Genomic DNA, 15813 nt, shown 5'->3' with positions numbered 1-15813 from the left:
GCATTTTTAAGTAATTGTCCAAACGTTTGAGAAGATTGTAAGTAAAAACGACGCAACAAGGTTGAAGTAACATACAGCAACAGTAGCCTACAGTAGAAGAATGGCAGGTAAGACTTAAAGATTTAATTACATTGCAAAGCCGACATGCAGCGCAAACATACAGTAGCCTATGTTATCTATATGTTACATAAAATTAGGTAAAAATCATGCTGGAAACCTAATACGCCTGCACTTTTATGTGAATACTGACATCATTTCTACCTGTTTATTGTTTACACCCAACAAAGGCCAGATTTTAAACAAAATCGTTGGTTTACTCTCAACTTTTTTTAGTTTCACTTTCATGTATAACCTCGCTCTTGGGTCACCATTCTGCTGTTTGAATAATGATAATAAGAAGAAGGGTGGAAATAATTAGGCCACAATTTTGCCTCAACAAAATGTTTCCAGAATAGACACAGACAGACAATTTGCGTGATTTCTCAGCTCAAAATATTTTTTGGGGAAAAGTAATGTACTGCTTTAAAATACTTCAGACTGCCCTATCACAAGGAGTCCATAGATAAGTTACCTTGGCTTTAGCTAATGCTTAATATCCCAAAATTCATGCGGTTATCCAAATTCAGTTGAGTGCCCCACCACTCTATCAAACGTCATGCTCCTTCAATGCCAATATTGCCTGGGTTTCCCAAAGGAAATATGCATAGTGAGTATATGCGTGTGGTTCTTCTCAACAACACACCCTTTCACTGTGAACATTCTGCGATATTCTGTGCATAGATGTGCCACGCCAACATTGTCTCATCATGATTACCTCACCTTCTGACGTTTGGCAAAATACTTCAATTACCTCAATTCTTGACGTATTTAAATAATACGTCATGGCGTGACTTAAGTGTAAAAAGGTCACGCTCTGACGTTTTTTATTTTCTGTCTAAAATAATCTGAAGCTATATTATTATTCATGTCATGTTAGAGCAGGTCTGAAATAAATGTCAGAGCTGATATCGACATATAAATATGAAATAAATGCTTAAACATGTCACTATGTCTAATGTTATAACCATTGGGTTAACCAATGCTAACAACTTCCCTGCTAAAGTATGCAAATTCCGCTAAAATCCGCCTTTTTGTACACAATCGTTTTGGAAGATAATACTAGTCTTTTACTAACTGGCTAACAGAAATAGCAGATAAAGAAGTATTAACACTGATAGTTTGTAAAAAAAAATGTGTTTATTTTGGTCCGCCTAAAGCTAATTCATGCTAATGTTCCAGCTGGGGGCACTGGTGGAAAATGCGGAAATGGCTTCCTATTTCCAATAGCAGAAGAAGAAGACTCGAACGAATTTAGTGTAAACATTGTAACATTATGTCACCATAACGTGGTTATTATTAGTTGCTTTGGAATGTACCTGCCATGAACATTAAGGTCATAATAACGCAGATCGCATCGATATGTAATATAGTGCGATAATGCACTTGTTTAGCTACAGGATTGATATCAATATATTAGCTAAATGTAGCTAACGGCTATCGTTGCGGCGTTGCCAGTTTCTGCGAGAGAAATAAGCAACCCGCCCGGTATATGAAAACAAGACCAAAATAAGCGAAAATAGCCGATCTACAAGCAATTAACAACACAAATCTTGTCCAAATCTGATATGGGGTCCCAGTCCCTGGCATAAAATACATTTTTTGATGTAGGGTTCTTGGACAATACATAATTCTGGGGGTCGCTTATAATAAGAGGACTTGGCAACCCTCGCTACAGGAAGTTGGTCCTACATGTTTTTATTATTATTTATATTCACCGAGTAGTGTCAAATGACTTAACTTCCTGTTGCGAGGGTTGCCAAGTCCTCTTATTATAAGCGACTTTGAGCTTATTGGTAGTTGCAGCCTTGCAGGTTGCGTTTTTGGGGGGCTTGTTTCTAAAGTTTCCAGTGATTTTCACACATTTCCATGTCAAGGACCCCCAGAATTATGTATTGTCCAAGAACCCTACATCAAAAAAATGTATTTTGTGCCAGGGACTGGGACCCCATATCAGATTTGGACAAGATTTGTGTTGTTAATTGCTTGTAGATCGGCTATTTTCGCTTATTTTGGTCTTGTTTTCATATACCGGGCGGGTTGCTTATTTCTCTCGCAGAAACTGGCAACGCCGCAACGATAGCCGTTAGCTACATTTAGCTAATATATTGATATCAATCCTGTAGCTAAACAAGTGCATTATCGCACTATATTACATATCGATGCGATCTGCGTTATTATGACCTTAATTTTCATGGCAGGTACATTCCAAAGCAACTAATAATAACCACGTTATGGTGACATAATGTTACAATGTTTACACTAAATTCGTTCGAGTCTTCTTCTTCTTCTGCTATTGGAAATAGGAAGCCATTTCCGCATTTTCCACCAGTGCCCCCAGCTGGAACATTAGCATGAATTAGCTTTAGGCGGACCAAAATAAACACATTTTTTTTTACAAACTATCAGTGTTAATACTTCTTTATCTGCTATTTCTGTTAGCCAGTTAGTAAAAGACTAGTATTATCTTCCAAAACGATTGTGTACAAAAAGGCGGATTTTAGCGGAATTTGCATACTTTAGCAGGGAAGTTGTTAGCATTGGTTAACCCAATGGTTATAACATTAGACATAGTGACATGTTTAAGCATTTATTTCATATTTATATGTCGATATCAGCTCTGACATTTATTTCAGACCTGCTCTAACATGACATGAATAATAATATAGCTTCAGATTATTTTAGGCAGAAAAATAAAAAACGTCAGAGCGTGACCTTTTTACACTTAAGTCACGCCATGACGTATTATTTAAATACGTCAAGAATTGAGGTAATTGAAGTATTTTGCCAAACGTCAGAAGGCGAGGTAAAATTATGACATGTGTGAGAATGTGTTGGCCACGCAATGGTTGGCCTGAGGCCTGGTATGGTAGGCCTGAGGCCTAAGGCCTCTAGTGAACCACTCCATACTGGTTAACAAACTAAAAGCAATTGGTTTTGATAGCACATCAGTGAGCTGGATGCAATCCTATACCTGGAGGGGAGAGAACAGATGGTGGAGGTGAACGGAACACTGTCCCCCCCCCCCCCTCCCAGTGAGCTGTGGCATTCCACAAGGAAGCATACTAGGGGCTTTACTGTTCCTAATATATGTATGTCAGTGTTTTTTCGTTGTCTTTTGTGTTCTCTCTTGATACTGTTATATGTTGTGCTGCACTAAACGGAATTTCGTTGTATGTCTCATACAGTGACAATAAAGATCTTATCTTATCGTATGACATCAGCTTGTGACTGCAACTTGTTCCTGTTCGCAGATGACTCAGCACTGCTAGTCTCGGACAGGAACAAACTGCAGGTTGAAAAGGCCCTCAGCTCTGAACTCGGTAGAATCTGCACCTGGCTCGCTGATAACAAACTATCTTTACACCTGGGAAAAACTGAATCCATTCTCTTTGGATCAAATGGTATTCATCTCAGCAAGGCAGATGGCTTCTTGGTTAGAGTGGGTGACAATATTATCACACGAAAAGATGAAATTACCTACCTAGGTTCCATCCTGGAGGCTAATCTTTCCAGTGATAAAATGGCCACCAACGTAATCAAAAAAGTCAACCAAAGAACAAGATTCCTTTACAGGATCTCCTCACTGGTCAACAAAAACACCTTGAAGACCCTAACAGGAGCCCTCGTACAAGGTTTCTTTGACTATGCATGCACCTCTTGGTACCACAGCACCTCAAAGGCCCTTAAAACAAGGCTCCAGACTTCCCAAAACAAACCGGTCAGGCTCCTACTTGGCCTCACCCCCCGAACCCACCTCACCCCTGCCCACTTTGACAGGCTGGAATGGCTTAGGGTCGATGACAGAGTACAGCATCTTGCAATGGGTCTGGTCCACAAGATTCGATACACCACCAAGATACCCATGTACCTGTCTAAATACTTCCTTAATGTTAACGAAGTCCACACCCATGCACAACACCAGAGGGAGCGCAACAAACCATGTGCAACCCAGATTCGGCACAAACAAGGGACTCAATTCTTTTCGCTCCTATGCCACCAAAATGTGGAACGCCCTACCAACAGTCATTAAGACATGCAAATCCCTTGACTCCTTCAAAACCGCTCTCAAAGCGCACCTACAGACGTCTGCAATTCGAAACTGGCCCCCGTAAAAATCTGAATCCCCCCCTCACCACCCACCCCTTTTCCCCTCACTGTATATATTTATTTTCCCTTTTTTACCTCCTTTATGATGAATTCCTGTTCTGTTCTTTCTGGCTATATAGAAGTGTCTCTAAATGTTTTGATGATTTGAACAAGGTGGACCCTCTTAAGTGTAATGCTTTATTGGGTCGTCCACTCACAGTCTTTGTATTTTTTTTTTATAATTGAATTTTTATTCCACATCTTTGCAGTGACACATTGCATAATACATACATAAGTACATGGTACATATATATATTTACAGTAGGTGCGTTTCATGGTAGTCATTGCATGTTTGTGGAAGAAAACCCCACCAGTATTACCCCTACTCCCAAGTACAGGGAGTAAGAACAGGCTTGCTTCTAAATGTATTCATGCAGGAGGCCTTACGTGCGCAATGAGGACTGGTTTGGCTGTGCTCTAGTCTATAGGTTGTCTATTTCTATGTTGTTGTGTTTGGCAGAGTGTAAGGCAGCACACCTAAGATTCCATGCGCGGACAAAATAAGCTGTCTGCAGCGGGTTTCTTCCGGGTTTTTAGACAGCTGGTGGATGGAAATTAAACTCCACCCACGCTGCAGATTGCCGCGTCGGCCAGATTCCCGGAAAAGCTTGCCCCCGCGGCAATCTGCCGCGTGGGTGGAGCTTAATTTCCATCCACCAGCTGTCTAAAAACCCGGAAGAGACGGCAGACAGCTTCTTTTGGCCGCGCATGGAAGTTCAGGTGTGCCTAGGCTGACAGTGTTTCCCAAAAAAGGACATAGTGTCTGATTGGCTGCCATGCAGCCAATTAGACCGCACACAGGCTTCTGTTTGCGGCCTAGAGGAGTGTGTTCAAGCTACGTGCAACACAACATTTATTTGGGAAACCCAGCCAATTATCACTCTATTCAGATTGTATTCATTAAGGGGAATACCCATTAAATAACATAATATACTTCTACCTCCACATGCGTTATGTCAATGGACAACTCAGCCTGTGAGTAGCATGGCTTCATGCAGTAAACTCTAAACTGTATGGCCGTCATCATGCTCCACCTCAGCAATCCATCCCCCAGGGGTCTGGTGCACTGAAAAGGGGATTGAGTTTTGACACCCTCGTAGCGATGCCGACTATTTCACATAAAAACTATTCATATTATAGTTGATATCTGATGCATGCAGTTTGATGCTTTATTTGCAGTGGAAATTACCTCATTCCTTAGACACAGACCTAATACGCAAAAATGGTACCATCGTTTAGTAAGCATTAGTGAGCAAATATATGAACATACATTGAAAATGGGTGAAGTGGTCCTTTAAGAAGTGCCTAGTTTTCCTGTACCAACTGTTCTCTTCAGTGCCCGCTTCGTTTTAGTGCCCAGTTCACCTGACATGAATCCCTTCAAAATGTTCCATATTTATTTTTTCTCCTCCAAATAAAATATGTTTATTGATATCACAGATGAGTTACAGTAGTATAAAATGCCATTATTACGGTAGGGCTTTAAGCAACTAGTCGACTACTAGTAAATCCACTAGTTGACCTTGTTGGTACTAGTTGACTAGTTGATACGTTTTTTTTGTAGGCCTCAAGATCAGCTAGAATGCTAGATTATAGTCACCAATGTACACAGTTTTTAAATGTACAAATATCATTAAAAAAAAACTAGGCAACTAGTCAACTAGTAAAAATCACTAGAAGTGAAAGCCCTATATACACACATATACACACTATATACACATACACATATGGGTTGTTTTATGCCTTGTTCACCTGTGGTGCTTTTATCTGTCTCTCTCTCCTAGATAAGCTTACCAAGATTCGGCGTGTATTTGTAGCGAAAGTATCACTTCCATTACTCAAGCAGCTCCTGGATGACCTCTTGGATGCTACGGTGTTGAACGATGGAGAGAAAGAAGCAGTACTTGAGGAGTACAATACCAAAACTGACAAGGCACGTTTTCTCGTAGACATTATTAGGAAGAAAGGAGACAAGGCTTCTAACGCACTGATCACTCATCTTGAGGAGAGAGATTCTGCACTATACTTCGAACTGGGTCTGTCCTCAGAGCAACCAGCCCAGACAGGTCAGTTCACATCAAAGGGAGTCCAAGCTGCTCCAGTGTCTATCCCTTCTAATGCAGGTCAGTTCAGGTCTTTCAGTAGACAGCCACTGTCCCGATTGCATTTTACCAAGAGAACATGTATGCTTTTCACTTAAATGCAAACATTGCATCTTTGTAATCAGGTCTCTAGTCTACTGTAATGTACACTACACAAGTAGCCGCTGATTATATACTTTGGGTTTTCCAGCTGTGCCCCCATTGTCCCAGGAGGAGTCAAAGGCGTGTGACTGTGAAATGTCCCTCACACTCAGACCCTGTACTGATGCATTCGTGAAGGCTCAACTAAAGAACCCAAAGGTAAGTAATTGATAATACATTAATAATTAATAATACTAATACAATTTTAAAAGCTGTACCAGAAATCTCATGTCTTCTGAAATAGATGAAATAAATGCATAATGCAAGAGATGCAAGCTATGCTTATACTTACTGGGTTGTACTCACAAAAGAGACCCTATGCAGGATCTTCAATTTATCTCATTTCTAATTTCATAGTTGCATGTGCACTATATATGTTTGTGAAAGCATATTGTCACAATATTTATTATGGTTTCACAAATGTGGATCAAAGAGGGATACTTTTTGTATGTCACAAACTGTAGTTTAAACTCTTGTACTATCCTGTTCAGAATATTATGTTTTTGAAACACTTTGATGAATGATTCTAATGTTCTGCCTATAATAGGTTTCTTCACAGATGTACCGTATGCGTGAGAAGTCCAATAGGAATCGCCTAGCCTTATTAATCACTAATGTGGAGTTTGACTTACCTCGGCTGAAAAGGAATGGTGCTCAGAAAGATGAGGAGAACATGTGGACGTTGCTCAAAGCATTGGGATACGAAGTGGAACAACATAGAAATCTCAGCGCGCAGGTACTGTAGGCTTAACACAGGAAGGGATTTTCTCCAGTTACTTGGTGTAGTGAGTGACTAATTGAATGTGATGTAGTGAGTGATTGACTTAAAGGTATATTCAGTGATTTCACTTAATTCAAATATCACTTATTTTTTTGTTTTGTTGCGATAATCCTCCCTACTATAGAGTGTGCTGACCATATAAGAAGTTCCCTGTCCCCAGTTAACAGGTTTCGTTTTTGGCTAGGTGGCAAAGCCTTCATCCAATCAGGATAGAGAGGGGCCTTCCGCCAATCATGATCGAGCGGGGCCTTGGTGTGTGTGCTGTTGGCCTGTCGCGTCCCCCCCCCCACTGTAGTGCGTGCATGTGCACATCTTGTTACCGGGGCGGACCGGGGGGTTTTCCAAATCACCCAAATCACTGAATGCTCCTTTAATATAATTTAGTGAGGGATTTAGCCTACTTAATAGGGCTGTCTGACTTTTTTGTTACAGGGAATTGACTCAGCTATCAAGAAGTTTTCACAAGATCCACGTCTCTCCAACACAGACAGTGTTTTTGTCATCATCATGTCTCATGGGAAGTTAGGAGTCATCTTAGGCGTCGACTGGACAGAGAAAAATCAGGCAGAGTTCCCCATTGAAAATATCTACACCCACCTGAACACAGAGAACTGTCCGGCTCTGCGAGATAAACCCAAGGTTATCATCATCCAGGCCTGCAGAGGAGGTGATGCTCTGGTTGTCATAGGAATTCCCATACTTTTTCAGACATAGATAAACACAAGGGGACTTCAAAATGTTCTCCTAAATTGTCCTGGCCAATGATGTGATTTTTTCAGAGGTGGAAGGGAAGACGATTGTACATGATGGTGTTGGTGCAGATGCTTACCAATCACCCTTTAACCCTCCGAATGACACAGAAGGCATAGAGGATGATGCTTTCCGGGTGCACAAAGAAAAGGACTTTATCTCCCTCCTTTCCGTTATTAGTGGTGATACAAGTATTTGACTATAGCCCAGGGGTCCTCAACTGGCGGACTGCGGTCCACGACCGGACCGCGGACCACCTCTCTGTGGACCCTGGGCAAAAAAAAATATATATATTCTGTACTATCCCGACATCCCTTGGTGAGCAGTATTTTAGATGCTTTATTGTGAAATTTACCTAAATCAACAACCTTTTTTTCCCTGATTTTTTAAAATGCTTCACTGTTGTATAGAAGACAAACGGCATAGAGAAAGTGAAAGAAGACTGAACTACCGACGCAAGTGCCGAAATTTAGAAGCAAAGGCAGCTGAAGCAGCGCTAAAACTGAAACGCGCCGGTGAATCAATAATTTTCCGCGCTGCCCTCCACTGATTAAACTGTCCTGGGGCCGGGGTCACAGTCACCAAAACGGGTCATAGCACCGGGCACCACAAAGGGTTCATCCGCCACTGCGAGTGGATGCGCACGGCCATTTTGCTTACAGTATATTTTCTGTGTAATTGATTGCCTAGCAACCCTCTGCTAATGTATGTATAGCATAGGGTATGTGTAGCATACGACCCAGGACCTAAACTTAAACCACTATAAAGACCTAAAGACGTAACATCTTAGCCAGGGAACGGTTGGATTTGATAGGATGTAAATTTACGTCTTTGGCAGGCAATGTGTTGTTAAAGATCTTGACTCCCTATGCACACACCGTATGTCCAAACGTCCGGGGTTAATCCATTAAATCAGCGCGCCCAGCGATTTATAGCAGCGGAGCACATTTAGCGACAGACCGGACGCTATCCCGGATGTAGCTGAAGTAGCTTGATGTAGCCAAAACACTCTCGACCGCGATGGGCCGTCAAACACATCATCTTTTCTTAGAATTGGACAGAATGATTTTAGATCAAGAGTTCACGTTTTAAGATTTTCGGTCTCGTCGGCTAAAATGGGGGGGAACATTTTCGATGACGTCTCACCGGAAAATAACATTGAATGTTGCGCAACAGACGCTCCCAGCCTGTGGAGCGATGCGATCGGTTTTGATCAATAATCTCTGTAGTTTTTATCAATCTCCGTCCTGAGCACTGGGCGTTACTAATTGATTGAACAGAGAACTCAGGGTGTAACACTAACCTAAAATCATGGCTGACTTCAAATTACAACTGGTCTTCTTAGATTCCTACCTCAACTAAATTGCCCCCTCTCCTACTTTCTCTAAATATATATTTTTTCTGCTACTGGGGCTTTTACTGTTATGTAATACAATATGTACAGTATAGTACAGGGAGGGGGTGAGGATACAAATATACAAGTGTCTCTCATGCCGAACAACTGACCGTGTTCTGACTTTTGACCTCTGACTTTTAGATCACCCATTTATTTGTTGATTTATTAACAGATTGGAGAATTAGTACATTTCAAGCACAACTCAATACAAAACTGTTAACTGTGGACGACACCATAAAGCATTACACTTGTTTACAATAGGGTGCACCATGTTCAATTCATCATAATAGCTTGGCAATTTAAATTTTAATTTCTAATCGTTTAAATTATGTTTAAACTGTTTTTATTTTTGCATAGTAGGCTACTGTATATTTGTATGACATTAAATGTTCTGGTGAATAGTTGAAAATGGAGGTATTTATTTATCCTAAGCAGACCTTGTATGAACTGTGACAGTGTCCTGTGCTTATTCTACAAACTGTTAATAACGTTTTCAATCAGTCAGTCAATCAATCAATCAATAAATCAATCATTTGTGCAGGAGTCAAATGTCAGGACTCAGTTTACTCTCAACCAACTCTTGACTACTTCCCCCATAGACTTATATGACTTCACCACTAGACCGGAGGCACCACCTTGTGGCGCTAATTGGCATTGTAGCCCTAAAAGCAAAAGTTGGTGGGTTGTGCAGTTACAGTAAGGACTAAGGAACCATATAAAGGAAGTGCGCGCGTCTCTTCTCTACCACTGTCAATAACCTATAATGTTACTACAGCATTTTTAAGTAATTGCCCAAACGTTTGAGAAGAAGTAAAAACGACGCAACAAGGTTGAAGTAACAGTACAGCAACAGTAGCCTACAGTAGAAGAATGGCAGGTAAGACTAGATTTAATTACATTGCAAAGCCGACATGCAGCGCAAACATACAGTATGTTATCTATAAAATTAGGTAAAAATCATGCTGGAAACCTAATACGCCTGCACTTTTATGTGAATACTGACATCATTTCTACCTGTTTATTGTTTACACCCAACAAAGGCCAGATTTTAAACAAAATCGTTGGTTTACTCTCAACTTTTTTTAGTTTCACTTTCATGTATAACCTCGCCCTTGGGTCACCATTCTACTGTTTGAATAATGATAATAAGAAGAAGGGGGGAAATAATTAGGCCACAATTTTGCCTCAACAAAATGTTTCCAGAATAGACACAGACAGAATTTGCGTGATTTCTCAGCTCAAAATATTTTTTGGGGAAAAGTAATGTAGTGCTTTAAAATACTTCAGACTGCCCTATCACAAGGAGTCCATAGATAAGTTACCTTGGCTTTAGCTAATGCTTAATATCCCAAAATTCATGGGGTTATCCAAATTCAGTTGAGTGCCCCACCACTCTACCAAACGTCATGCTCCTTAAATGCCTATATTGCCTGGAAATATGCATAGTGAGTATATGCGTGTGGTTCTTCTCAACAACACACCCTTTCACTGTGAACATAGATATTCTGTGCATAGATGTGCCACGCAATGGTTGGCCTGAGGCCTGGTATGGTAGGCCGGAGGCCTGAGGCCTAAGGCCTCTAGTGAACCACTCCATACTGGTTAACAAACTAAAAGCAATTGGTTTTGATAGCACATCAGTGAGCTGGATGCAATCATACCTGGAGGGGAGAGAACAGATGGTGGAGGTGAACGGAACACTGTCCCCCCCCCCCTCCCAATGAGCTGTGGCGTTCCACAAGGAAGCATACTAGGGGCTTTACTGTTCCTAATATATGTATATATGTCAGTGTTTTTTCGTTGTCTTTTGTGTTCTCTCTTGATACTGTTATATGTTGTGCTGCACTAAAGGAATTTCGTTGTATGTCTCATACAGTGACAATAAAGATCTTATCTTATCGTATGACATCAGCTTGTGACTGCAACTTGTTCCTGTTCGCAGATGACTCAGCACTGCTAGTCTCGGACAGGAACAAACTGCAGGTTGAAAAGGCCCTCAGCTCTGAACTCGGTAGAATCTGCACCTGGCTCGCTGATAACAAACTATCTTTACACCTGGGAAAAACTGAATCCATTCTCTTTGGATCAAATGGTAATCTCAGCAAGGCAGATGGCTTCTTGGTGACAATATTATTACACAAAAAGATGAAATTACCTACCTAGGTTCCATCCTGGAGGCTAATCTTTCCGGTGATAAAATGGCCACCAACGTAATCAAAAAAGTCAACCAAAGAACAAGATTCCTTTACAGCTTGAAGACCCTAACAGGAGCCCTCGTACAAGGTTTCTTTGACTATGCATGCACCTCTTGGTACCACAGCACCTCAAAGGCCCTTAAAACAAGGCTCCAGACTTCCCAAAACAAACTGGTCAGGCTCCTACTTGGCCTCACCCCCCGAACCCACCTCACCCCTGCCCACTTTGACAGGCTGGAATGGCTTAGGGTCGATGACAGAGTACAGCATCTTGCATGGGTCTGGTCCACAAGATTCGATACACCACCAAGATACCCATGTACCTGTCTAAATACTTCCTTAATGTTAACGAAGTCCACACCCACAACACCAGAGGGAGCGCAACAAACCATGTGCAACCCAGATTCGGCACAAACAAGGGACTCAATTATTTTCGCTCCTATGCCACCAAAATGTGGAACGCCCTACCAACAGTCATTAAGACATGCAAATCCCTTGACTCCTTCAAAACCGCTCTCAAAGCGCACCTACAGACGGCTGCAATTCGAAACTGGCCCCTGTAAAAATCTGAATCCCCCCCTCACCACCCACCCCTTTTCCCCTCACTGTATGTTTATTTTCCCTTTTTTACCTCCTTTATGATGAATTCCTGTTCTGTTCTTTCTGGCTATATAGAAGTGTCTATTTGTACGTCTCTAAATGTTTTGATGATTTGAACAAGGTGGACCCTCTTAATTGTAAACAAGTGTAGTGCTTTATTGGGTCGTCCACTCACAGTTAACAGTCTTTGTATTGAGTTGTGCTTGAAATGTACTGTAATTCTACAAACTGTTAATAAATATTTCAATCAATCAATCAATCAGACATAGATAGACACAAGGGGACTTCAAATTAGTGAGCAAATATATGAACATACATTGAAAATGGGTGAAGTGGTCCTTTAAGAAGTGCCTAGTTTTCCTGTACCAACTGTTCTCTTCAGTGCCCGCTTCGTTTTAGTGCCCAGTTCACCTGACATGAATCCCTTCAAAATGTTTATTCAAATAAAAAGTACATGTGTTTATTTATATCACAGATGAGTTACAGTAGTATAAAATGCCATTATTACGGTAGGGCTTTAAGCAACTAGTCGACTACTAGTAAATCCACTAGTTGACCTTGTTGGTACTAGTTGACTAGTTGATAAGTTTTTTTTTGTAGGCCTCAAGATCAGCTAGAATGCTAGATTATAGTCACCAATGTACACAGTTTTTAAATGTACAAATATCAGAATAATAACTAGGCAACTAGTCAACTAGTCAAAATCACTAGAAGTGAAAGCCCTATATTACGGTAATATTTTCTTTTTACACATATGGGTTGTTTTATGCCTTGTTCACCTGTGGTGCTTTTATCTGTCTCTCTCTCCTAGATAAGCTTACCAAGATTCGGCGTGAATTTGTAGCGAAAGTATCACTTCCAATACTCAAGCAGCTCCTGGATGACCTCTTGGATGCTACGGTGTTGAACGATGCAGAGCACGAAGCAGTACTTGAGGAGCACAATACCAAAACTGACAAGGCACGTTTTCTCGTATTAGGAAGAAAGGAAACAAGGCTTCTAACGCACTGATCACTCATCTTGAGGAGAGAGATTCTGCACTATACTTCGAACTGGGTCTGTCCTCAGAGCAACCAGCCCAGACAGGTCAGTTCACATCAAAGGGAGTCCAAGCTGCTCCAGTGTCTATCCCTTCTAATGCAGGTCAGTTCAGGTCTTTCAGTAGACAGCCACTGTCCCGATTGCATTTTACCAAGAGAACATGTATGCTTTTCACTTAAATGCAAGCATTGCATCTTTGTAATCAGGTCTCTAGTCTACTGTAATGTACACTACACAAGTAGCCACTGATTATATACTTTGGGTTTTCCAGCTGTGCCCCCATTGTCCCAGGAGGAGTCAAAGGCGTGTGACTGTGAAATGTCCCTCACACTCAGACCCTGTACTGATGCATTCGTGAAGGCTCAACTAAAGAACCCAAAGGTAAGTAATTGATAATACATTCAATTTTAATAATATTAATACAATTTTAAAAGCTGTACCAGACATCTCATGTCTTCTGAAATAGATGAAATAAATGCATAATGCAAGAGATGCAAGCTATGCTTATACTTACTGGGTTGTACTCACAAAAGAGACCCTATGCAGGATCTTCAATTTATCTCATTTCTAATTTCATAGTTGCATGTGCACTCTATATATGTTTGTGAAAGCATATTGTCACAATATTTATTATGGTTTCACAAATGTGGTCAAAGAGGGATACTTGAATTTTTATGTCACAAACTGTAGTTTAAACTCTTGTACTATCCTGTTCAGAATATTATGTTTTTGAAACACTTTGATGAATGATTCTAATGTTCTGCCTATAATAGGTTTCTTCACAGATGTACCGTATGCGTGAGAAGTCCAATAGGAATCGCCTGGCCTTATTAATCACTAATGTGGAGTTTGACTTACCTTGGATGAAAAGGAATGGTGCTCAGAAAGATGAGGAGAACATGTGGACGTTGCTCAAAGCATTGGGATACGAAGTGGAACAACATAGAAATCTCAGCGCGCAGGTACTGTAGGCTTAACACAGGAAGGGATTTTCTCCAGTTACTTGGTGTAGTGAGTGACTAATTGAATGTGATGTAGTGAGTGATTGACTTAAAGGTATATTCAGTGATTTCACTTAATTCAAATATCACTTTTGTTGTGATAATCCTCCCTACTATAGAGTGTGCTGACCATATAAGAAGTTCCCTGTCCCCAGTTAACCCCTGGGGGTCAAAAAACCTTAGGTTTCTTTTTTGGCTAGGTGGCAAAGCCTTCATCCAATCAGGATAGAGAGGGGCCTTCCGCCAATCATGATCGAGCGGGGCCTTGGTGTGGCGTCCCCCCCCCCACTGTAGTGCGTGCATGTGCACATCTTGTTACCGGGGCGGACCGGGGGGTTTTCCAAATCACCCAAATCACTGAATGCTCCTTTAAGTAATTTAGTGAGGGATTTAGCCTAGCCTACTTAATAGGGCTGTCTGACTTTTTTGTTACAGGCAATTGACTCAGCTATCAAGAAGTTTTCACAAGATCCACGTCTCTCCAACACAGACAGTGTTTTTGTCATCATCATGTCTCATGGGAAGTTAGGAGTCATCTTAGGCGTCGACTGGACAGAGAAAAATCAGGCAGAGTTCCCCATTGATAATATCTACACCCACCTGAACACAGAGAACTGTCCGGCTCTGCGAGATAAACCCAAGGTTATCATCATCCAGGCCTGCAGAGGAGGTGATGCTCTGGTTTTCATAGGAATTCCCATACTTTGCACTTTTTCAGACATATCACACAAGGGGACTTCAAAATGTTCTCCTAAATTGTCCTGGCCAATGATGTGTTTTTTTCAGAGGTGGAAGGGAAGACGATTGTACATGATGGTGTTGGTGCAGATGCTTACCAGTCACCCTTTAACCCTCCGAATGTCACAGAAGGCATAGAGGATGATGCTTTCCGGGTGCACAAAGAAAAGGACTTTATCTCCCTCCTTTCCTGCACCCCACGTGAGTGTATATTAACAATAACATATTTACTTATATAGGGGAGACAAAATCTTCTTTAGTGATTGATGATTAATATAACTTGATAGATAAGATCATAGATAAGATACTAAAATGATAATACATTTATGATGATAATACATTTATGTGCATTCTCTTATTATATCCTGCAGATACTCTTTCATATAGAAGTCCAGCAGATGGATCCTTTCTTATCCAGTACATCGTTGAGATATTCAACACGTTTGCGCTGGAGGATCACATTGAGGAACTGTTCAGGAAGGCAAGTGTTTCAAATGACTAAAGTTTTACCAATTTGCATTGTGATCCAAAAGCAATCTACCAGCAAGGATGATCGATAATTGATCATAAATGCATGTAACATCTGTGTTACCTACAGTCAAACTATTGTACCTTTCATAATAATGTTTTAATCACACAGGTCATGAACCGCTTTGAGGAATTTGAAAGGAAAAAACAGATGCCCACCAAAGACAGATGCACGTTGACAAAACACCTCTACCTCCTTCCAGGCTACTGAAACAACACTGACCACAAAAAAAATAATAATATGATATTTCGAAGGCTAGTTATTTTTAACACACAGACTTTTACAAATCTGTAT

The 15813-nt window shown here is 40.9% G+C and overlaps 1 protein-coding gene across 1 annotated transcript; it reads left to right on the top strand.

Annotated features, from left to right (window-relative positions):
• Positions 1-38: 38 nt before the first annotated feature.
• Positions 39-15753, top strand: LOC306932035 (caspase-1-like). Its single transcript, XM_079513740.1, has 14 exons — positions 39-107; positions 6030-6368; positions 6538-6647; positions 7036-7224; positions 7702-7936; positions 8049-8210; positions 13022-13127; positions 13190-13353; positions 13523-13632; positions 14025-14213; positions 14688-14922; positions 15039-15191; positions 15362-15471; positions 15631-15753. Exons 1-14 carry the CDS (start codon positions 101-103, stop codon positions 15727-15729), a joined length of 2208 nt encoding a protein of 735 aa, XP_079369866.1. The 5' UTR covers positions 39-100; the 3' UTR covers positions 15730-15753.
• Positions 15754-15813: the final 60 nt, after the last annotated feature.

Source organism: Electrona antarctica, assembly GCF_951216825.1.
Source record: "Electrona antarctica genome assembly, chromosome: 11".
Lineage (NCBI taxonomy): Eukaryota > Metazoa > Chordata > Actinopteri > Myctophiformes > Myctophidae > Electrona > Electrona antarctica.
The sequence above is the reverse complement of the archived record's forward strand: the minus strand, read 5'-3'. Positions and strand labels throughout refer to the sequence as shown.

Bases quoted from the DNA above. Each gene is read 5' to 3' on its own strand.
- LOC306932035 (XM_079513740.1), top strand. The intron at 7,225-7,701 runs GTACTGTAGGCT...TTTTTGTTACAG, and splicing joins ATAGAAATCTCAGCGCGCAG to GGAATTGACTCAGCTATCAA. The intron at 14,214-14,687 runs GTACTGTAGGCT...TTTTTGTTACAG, and splicing joins ATAGAAATCTCAGCGCGCAG to GCAATTGACTCAGCTATCAA.